This window comes from Ciconia boyciana, chromosome 7 (assembly GCF_034638445.1).
Source record: "Ciconia boyciana chromosome 7, ASM3463844v1, whole genome shotgun sequence".
Lineage (NCBI taxonomy): Eukaryota > Metazoa > Chordata > Aves > Ciconiiformes > Ciconiidae > Ciconia > Ciconia boyciana.
This window is the reverse complement of record NC_132940.1, coordinates 56,809,307-56,817,629: the sequence shown is the minus strand read 5'-3', so window position 1 is coordinate 56,817,629 and position 8,323 is coordinate 56,809,307. Positions and strand designations below refer to the sequence as shown.

The 8,323-nt window shown below is 64.7% G+C and overlaps 1 protein-coding gene across 1 annotated transcript; it reads right to left on the bottom strand.

The window, feature by feature from the left end:
* Window positions 1-26: 26 nt before the first annotated feature.
* Window positions 27-7,493, bottom strand: PSMD2 (proteasome 26S subunit ubiquitin receptor, non-ATPase 2). Its single transcript, XM_072868865.1, has 21 exons — window positions 7,311-7,493; window positions 6,460-6,516; window positions 5,992-6,156; window positions 5,624-5,745; window positions 5,021-5,245; window positions 4,759-4,917; window positions 4,329-4,473; window positions 4,065-4,125; window positions 3,629-3,775; window positions 3,324-3,430; window positions 2,800-2,927; window positions 2,633-2,720; window positions 2,081-2,243; window positions 1,884-1,985; window positions 1,652-1,797; window positions 1,309-1,392; window positions 1,008-1,176; window positions 814-908; window positions 517-643; window positions 310-428; window positions 27-228 (listed from the first exon to the last, which is right to left on the bottom strand). The coding sequence occupies exons 1-21, from the start codon at window positions 7,443-7,445 to the stop codon at window positions 46-48; spliced, it is 2,727 nt and encodes a 908-aa protein (XP_072724966.1). The 5' UTR covers window positions 7,446-7,493; the 3' UTR covers window positions 27-45.
* Window positions 7,494-8,323: the final 830 nt, after the last annotated feature.

The window sequence follows — 8,323 nt, the reverse complement described above, 5'->3', positions numbered from 1 at the left end:
TCCCCTCCCAAACCCCCTACCCCCCCCCCCCAGCCCTCCCCAGGCTCAAACATCGTAGTTGGGGTTCTTGCGTAGGATAACAAATCCCTCCAGGATGGGCGTCACGGGCACGTGCTCCTCCGTGGCCAGCTCTGCCCGCTCCCCGTGTGCCAGCAGCACCGGTGTTGTGTGAGTCTGGAAGCCGGTGATGGTTTTGGGCTTGCCTGCCTGGCCCACCACATCCACAGCCTGCGAGAGAAGAGCGAGGTAAATGCCGGGGACACACAGGGATGCCGGAGCACCCCATCCCCAGCTCTGGCTGCCCCTTACCTGTCCTACGCGAACCGACACAGGCAGAGGTCGCAGCTCCTCGTCGAAGGTGACCAGCATGCGGGGCTGCATGGCAGCAACGAGGCCGTAGAGAACGTAGTGGGACTTGCCCAGGATAACTGGAGGGGAGACAGAAGTAAAGGGGCTGAGCGATGCCCACCCCGCGGGGCAGAGGGGTGCCAGGGGGGCCAAGCCCACAGTACTCACTGTTGCGCACGTCCAGGAAGGACACGAGGACGGTCAGCAGCCCGGCCACGGCCACCTGGCTCATGAGCTGGCGATCGCTGTGGTACGGGCACAGGGTGAGCGTCCCCTTGCCCAGGTGGGTCAGGCCCTGGTGTGGCAGAGAAAGCATGTGAGAGCGCGGTGGGGTAACGCCTGGGACCCCCAGCCCTCCCCAGCAGGAGGGTGACACCCCCAGGACACCACCTCCCCTCCCACACCCAGGGCAGGGACCCCAACCTGCCCCTTCCCCGCCACGAGTGGCAAGCGGAGGATCATCACCTGGGCTAACCGCACCATGAAGAGGTTGTTGGGGTCCTTGGCATGGTACTGGGCGAGCTGCCGCAGCATCGCTGCCAGCCGGGCGTTGTTGGTACCTGGGGAAGAGGGGGTGCAGACAGAGAACAGGGTACACAGCTCACGTCTCCCACCTTCCCCCCACACGAGCCCCAGACTGGGCTGTCCCCCAGGCTTACCGCTGCCCACCATGCCCATGGCAAAGATGGAGTTGTAGGAGACCTCGGGGTCAGCGTCGTGGGAGAACTTGCTGAGGGTGTCAAGGATGTTGAGCCGGGGGTTGGAGACCGAGATAAGTGCCAGGGCCAGGGGCACAGCACGGCGGAGGGTGGGCTCCCCATACCGCAGCTGCACGGAGGGGAGGTGGGCGTTACACCCAGCTTACCAAGGGCAGCGAGGTCTACAGAGATGTGAGGCAAGACCCAGTCTCTATTCCCAGGTCCCTTCCCGCCTCTGTGCTGTCCCCCTGGTGTCACTCACCAGGTGGCCAAACGTGCGCAGGGCCATCTCGGCGCCGATCTCCTCGCCCATGGCAATGAGCGCGATCCCCAACACCGCTACACCCTGCGGGACACAGGCACTGAGTGCCAGGCAGGGAGCACCCAGCCCAAGACCCAAGTTCTCACCACCCCTGTACCCACCCTGAGCCCAGGGGCACAGGGAGAGCTGGGGGGTGCTGCTGGGGGGTGCTGCTGGGGGGTGCTGCTGGGGGGTGCTGCTGGGGGGTGCTTTCCTCCAGCTCTGATCCCACAAGGGCCTTAGGGACCTCCCCCAAAGCCAGTTCCTGCCCCAGGGACACAGGTCCCAGCCCACATTTCCCCACCTGGTGAGCCCCCATGTCAGCTGAGCTCTCTTTCTTCTCCTTCTCTTTCTTGTCCTTTTTGTCCTTGTCCTCCTCTTTCTCCTTGGAGTCGAAGTGCTCACTGCAGATGTGCAGGAGCTGTTGCACCTTCAGGACATTCCCCGAGCCTGGGGGGAGAGCAGAGGGCCAGGATCAGCAGGCGGAGGGCCCAGGACCCACTCCTGCCTCCCCCACCTCGATCAGCCCAACTCACCTGCATAGGCGCAGATGTCCACCAGCGTGTTAGCGAAGCTGCGGAACGGCTCTGACACCACCTCCAGTGCTGCCAAGATGGCCTCAATCGCCTCTCCCTTCCCTGCCGAGGAAGGCGCAGTGGTTAGACGACAGCGGTGGAGGGATGCTCCCACCCTGTTCCCCAACCCACGAGCCACTGGCACTGCCCAGCCTTACCCAAGTGGTTCAAGCCCAGGCCGAGTGGCAGCCACCGGGCATACGTGTCCTTCAGCTCCGTCTCCGATTTCTCCATGATGGTCTGGAGGATGGTTGAGGTGACATCCCCATTGCAGGAGCCCACCGATATCATCCCACAGGCCAGGGCAGTCACGCCAGCCACCTGGTGAAGGAGGAAAGGAGACATGTTGTACATGGGGACAGCACAGAGTGAGCCGGCCCATAGCTCGGGGCCAGGCCTGCGTAGTCTGATGGCTGCCCAGCCTGAAAGAGCACTGGGTACCCTTGGTCCCTGCTTTGTGCAAAAATTTGGGCTATTGGGAGACCTGATGGCTTCCTACCCTCCCACATCTGCTGCAATCCCATCGTGGGAGCAGCTCAGATGGGGAAAATAGGGTCATCCTCTTCTGGCATGGCACAGCACCGAGCAGGGACATGTAGCCTTGCTCTTGGAGCCCAAACTGGCTGCAGGACAGACCCTGTATTCCCAGGAGCTGCTGGGGACCGGGTGGGGAAGCAGGAACCCCAGGCGAACCCTGCCTCGCTCCATACCTCCATGCTGGACTTGGAGTCTCCCATCACAGGTAGCAGCAAAGTCAGGACGTCCTCACGGTTGGAGCCTGCGTACGCCAGCCCCAGCCTGCGGAGAGTCCAGGGGAGCGTGAGGGGGGAGCTGCACCACCCTGCACAGCACGGGGAGGCTGGGGCCAAGCCCTTACCCAAAAATGGCTCCGATCCTCATGGTGTTGCTGTTGTGGAGGACGTAGTCAGACAGGAGGGCCAGGGCAGGGTCACACTCATTCCTCACCCCTGAGTTGACGATGCCACAGGCCAGGAGGGCTCCCGACTGCAAGGCAGAAGCACTGTCACGCACCAGCCACCAACACACAAAGCTCCCTGCCAGCCAGTGACTAATGTGACACATTACACCCACTCCCCGGGATGGGCAAGTTGGTATGAAGCGAGCAATGCCACTCTGGATCCAGACGAGCAGTCCAAAGCTCGTAGCTCTGTGACAAGGGGACCCCAAAGGTGCCTCAGGCAGCCCTCAAGAGCTCCCTGCCTTGCTGTGAGCCACTCAAAAACCTGGGACATGGGGCATCCGACCCCTCTCCGAGCCAGAGCTGAGCCGCACAGCAGACCAAGGCGAGGTTAACCATTCCCCGAGCCAGCCACACACCCAGCCCACAGCAGGGCTGCCCCACGCAGCCGTAGAGCCCGTGCTGAGATTGGTGCCACCGACCTTGATGTAATCCTCCGAGGAGTACAGGTACTTGTCGATCTGCGTGAGCCCTCCATCCACATCCCACAGCAGTATTGTGCCCAGCGAGGCTGCAGCACTCAGCATCCCTGCGGTTCCAGGGGAGAAGAGCCCACATCAGCCCTGAATTGATGTGCCCTGCCTGGGGCAGGTGGTGGCCAGGGACACAGGGCAGCCCAGTGGCAGCCGTGCCCTGCAGCCTGCCTTTCAGCAGGACCCCAAAAGGGACAGGGTAGCAACCCCAAGCCTAGGGGCACCTCCAGCCCCTGCCCAGCCGGCTCCCTCACCGTGGTCCTTGTTCTTGTACAACCATTTATTGCCATCGTCCGTCAGCAGCTTGTCCTGTCCGAAAGCAGCATTCACAAAGCCGTTCACAAAGGAGGAGGCCAAATTCATCCGGGCTGAGTCCACTTGGGAACCGCTCCCCCCGAACCCTGGGGAACGATGTCAGGGTGAGCTGGGCAGCAAGAGAAGCCCTGCCAGCCCTCCACCGCACAGTTGTCCCATGCCACAGGGGGACAAGGACCTGTCCCACCACCAGCAGGAAGGAGGAGCCCAAATCCATGGCAGGCAGCTGGGTCTGCTCCATGCGAGGTCAGAGACTGCGGGCAGGCCATTTGTGCACCTTGGGATACACAGCTGACTGCGCTGGCCCAGAGGTGCCTTGCAGCCCCAAGAGCTCCCCACAGGAGGAATGACAGAGGCCACAAGAAGAGCCCTTACGGTTATTTTCCAGGTGGGTTTTATAAATATCATCCGGCACTTTGGGCTCCATGATGTCGAGCTGCAGAGACAAGGGAGAAGGGGGTTACCTCCCAGCCAGCACACCGCAGGGCAGCTGCCCTACAAGGGCAACCTCTCCAGGAGGTGCGGGGCCATGCTCATAGGGATGAAGGACCTCTTCCCACATCTCGCCACAGAGCCCGGCAGCCAGGGCAGTCACAGCTGGAGGCAGCCCAGGGCTCTTTACCCAGCCAGGATGCTCACCTCCCTGGCCAAGGCCAGGAAGTTGCTGTTGAGCTGGACGTTGGACATGATCTCGGTCAGGTCCTCGTACTCCTCCACATCCTCATTCAGCTCCAGGAAGACCCCGTGGCGGCCCAGCATAAAGGCCATCTGCTTCTGGACAACTCTGTGCAGAGGGAAGAGTTTCACAAGTGCCCAGACCCCAGCCAGCCCCAGCACAAACACACGCTCACCAAACGGTGAGCCAGCCTGCCCTGCTCCAGAGGCACACAAAAGCAGCCCAGAGATGACCCGCTCTTGCCCATCTCGATTTCAGGGACAAGAGTCTCAGTCCAAATCCCCAGACACCTCTGGTGGTGGCAGGATCCAACCCAATTCTGCCCAGACGGGGAGTCATGCCCCACCACGATGGGCGAAGGCCCCAGAGGGTGAGGAACGAGTCTCCGCTTACACATCTTTGCAGGAAGTGAAGATGTCCTCCACCAGCTCCACGTCATTGAGCATCAGAGCCAGGCGCAAGGCTTCAGGGTAGCGGCTGAACTTGCGGAAGATGCCCAGGGCACAGCGCAGGAGAGCCGAGTTCTCGGGCTCTGGGACGTAGCTTACACAACTTTGAGGAGGAGACAGGCATGAGGGTGACGACCATGTCAGGCAACCTCAGCCCACCAGGGACCAGGCCCCCTCCAGTGCCTGAGACTGCTGAGGTCCCTCACCTGGTCAGGTAGAGGCACACTTTGGAGTAGGCGTTGTCATCGATGTACTTCTCCAGCATGTCCATCTGCTCGATCTCCATGAGCAGGTCACAGGCCTCATGCTCTGCGTTGTGGGCCATGTTGTAGGGGACGATCTCCTTGACCAGGGTGAGGAGTGTATCCCTCTGAGCCTTGTCAGCCTCATCGATCTCCTGCCACTCCTTGGCCACCTCCCCTGCCAGGTGCCTGCAGGGACAAAGGGACATCACTACCACAGAAAACAGCTTCACCCAACCCCAAGGATGGGGAACAGCTGCTACCAGTTAGCTGGGGCTGTGTATTGTTTACAGAGGCTCCACGTTCCTGTGAGAGCTTATGCGGGACAAGCCCAGAGGAGGAACAGGGTTAAAAGCAGAGATTACAGAGGCCACAGCAGCAAGATCTCTGCAGCTAGCAAATCACTGTGGAGAGGGGATGAGGTGACATGTGTGCAGACGTGACAGGGGCAGCTGAGCACAAGCCCAGCAAGTCAGAACACCTCCCAGGCAGGCTAGAGTCGAAGCGCTCAGGGAACTCCCCCTGAGCCCTTGTCCCTCCCCAAGCCCTGCTCCCACCCAGGCTTACCTGACATATTCATGCCCCCAAGATGCCAGCTCCTCCTGGGAGCCCACCAGCCGGTACTTCAGGCACTCGCGCTCCCCGCTCATGGTCATGGCCAGAACAGAAATGATGTCTGCCGCAAAGCGCTGGGGAAAGAGCGCCGGGGGCTCAGACACACGCTGGGAATGGGGAAGCAGGGGCAGCCAGGGACACAATACCCTCCCTGCGCCCACAAGCTGTCGCAGGTAGCAAAGGCACAGCCCTGGCAATTTATAATCCACCAGAGCAAGTCACAGAGGCTGATGTTAGACCAGGGTCCGGAGGGCTCTGCCATCACCTGCCCCAGCACCTTCCCCCCAGCCATGTGGGACGGTGGGGCCAAGAGCCTTTACCTTGTTCTCTCCTGGAGCCATGTTCTCATAGATCTCCTTCAGCTTGCCGTAATGCGGCCGTAGGAACTTGAGGGGTTTGGGGACGGATGTCATGGAGGTGGTGGAAGAGCGGATCTGCCTCCGCAGCTCCTCCAGGGCCGGGCGGTAGAGGGACGTATCTTTCTCCTGCAGAAGGAAGCTGCCTGTCAGGGAGCAGGGGGCTGGTTCCTGCGCCACCACCCTGCCAGCCCTCCCCAAACACAGCCATGGCTGTGAGCAGAGGGAGGCAGAGGTCCCTTGGGCACAGGTCAGACAGGCAGCAAGGATGGGGGACAGACCGCAGTGGACAAGGAGGGGCCCCGCTCAAGGTGAAACCCCTCCATCTCCATTGTACAAGGAACAACTGTAAGCGAGGGACAGACGGACTCAAGTCCTGGCCAGGCCTCCCAGCTCCGCAGCTTCTTGCTGAGGGGCACGCCACAGACTTACCCCCAGGCGCTCCACCAGCATCTCCAGCTCATCCTGCAGCTGCTTGTCCTCCTCAGACTGCCGAAACACAGAGGAGAATGCAGAGTTAAGGGTGCCCAGCACAGACACCCCCAGTGCGACAGGGGTGGGGGTGTCACCCCAAGCCACAGGGGGACCAGGACACAGTGGCATCCCCCCCCAGGGCACCATCCTGCCCCAGTGGTGCCAGGGGGTCAATGCTTCCATTACTGCGGATACCCCCCCCAAAGAGACTGGCCCATCCAGGGGGTGGGGGGGTCCTCCCCCATTACCCTGTGCCGTACGGAAACACCCCCACGGAGAGGGGCGCAGTAGGGCACCGCCCCACAGTGGGGCACCCCCAGTGACAGCACCCCCTCTGCCCAGAAGCAGCCCCCCACAGCCCGTGGGGACCCCCAGGGCCAAGGCCACCCCCGTGCCGGGCAAAGAGGGGACCCCTCCGTAGTCCCCGCTGTCACACGCGCACGCTGATTACATCACAGCTCCCCTCGCCCCGCTCCAGCGACATCAGACCCCGGAGCCCCCGCCCCACCGCACACCTCCCCTCCAGGGCAGGGAGCCCTCAGCTGCGTCACGAATGCACCCCCAAGACGTCACGGGCCCCATCCGGAGGGAGCCCCTCGTCTCAGTGACGTCACGGCCCCCCTCCGGAGGTAGCCCCCTCGCGCCGGTGACGTCACGCGCCTCCGCCGGAGGGAGCCCCGGCGACGCCACAGGCGCCCCCGGAGGGGTGCCGGCCGCCCCCGTGACGTGCGATGACGTCCCGCCCCGCCGGTGACGCGGGCCCGGCCGGGCCGTGACTCAGCTGCGGCCCGCGACGCGGCGGCGCTCACCAGCTCCTGCTCCTTCTCGGGCCCCGCGGGCGGCTCCCGGCGGTCCCGGCCCCAGGGCGGCGTGGGCTTCTCGTCGCCGCCCGACCCGGGGCCGCCGTGCACCCGGCCCTGCCCGCCGCCGCCGCCCGCGTCCATGGCCGCTCCGCCGCGCACCCGCCGCTCTGCGCCTGCGCGCCGCACGCGCCCGCCGCCAATCGCCGCCCGGCGCCGCCGTGACGACACCGCCGCGCGTCGGGGGGCGGGGCGATGGGCGGGGCCAGAGGCGGGGCGCGGGGCGGGGCGGCCCCACGTGTGGCGGCGCTGCGCAGCGCCGAGCACCGGCACCGGCAGCGGCGGGAGCGGGGGCGGGAGCGGGGGCGGGAGCGGGGGCGGGGGGGCACGGCCCGTCCCGGGGCTCCGGCACTGCCGGGCAGCGCTGGCAGCCGGGGACAGGGTAGGAGACCCGGAGCTCCGCCACCCTGGCACGGGGCACCGGTGCCACCCGAGCCGGGCAAGTGAGGCGACGTTGCCCGGGGCTGGCAGGCGCGGCGGGGCCCCGACACGCCACGGACACCCGTGGGCACCCCCGTGCCCCTCCAGCCGAGCTCACGCACACACCTCCTGCACACGTGTGCCACTCTGTGCCCCCGGCCCCGCAGTTCAGGCAGGTGGCACTGCCTCGCCCGGCCCCACCGGGCACCCCGGGGGGCACCTTGCCCCCCGCGGGCAGCATCCCGGGCACCCACCTACACAGCCCGTGTGCCCTGCACCCCGGAGGGTAGGGGGGACCCTACCTGCACCCGGGCAGCCCCGCATGCCACTGTCCCCCTGGCAGCATCCCGGGCACCGGGCGGGTGACCACGGTGACACGCTGTCCCGGGCAGGTGGTCGCACGGGGTTGGGAGGTGTCGAGGCGGGGTGTGAGGCTGTGCGCACCGTCACGGCCTCCCACTCGCTCACCGCTGCGCACAGCCGCGTGTGTGCGACTGCGTCACGCCACGCGCGGTGGTCCGGGCCTGTGGGTGACCTCGGGG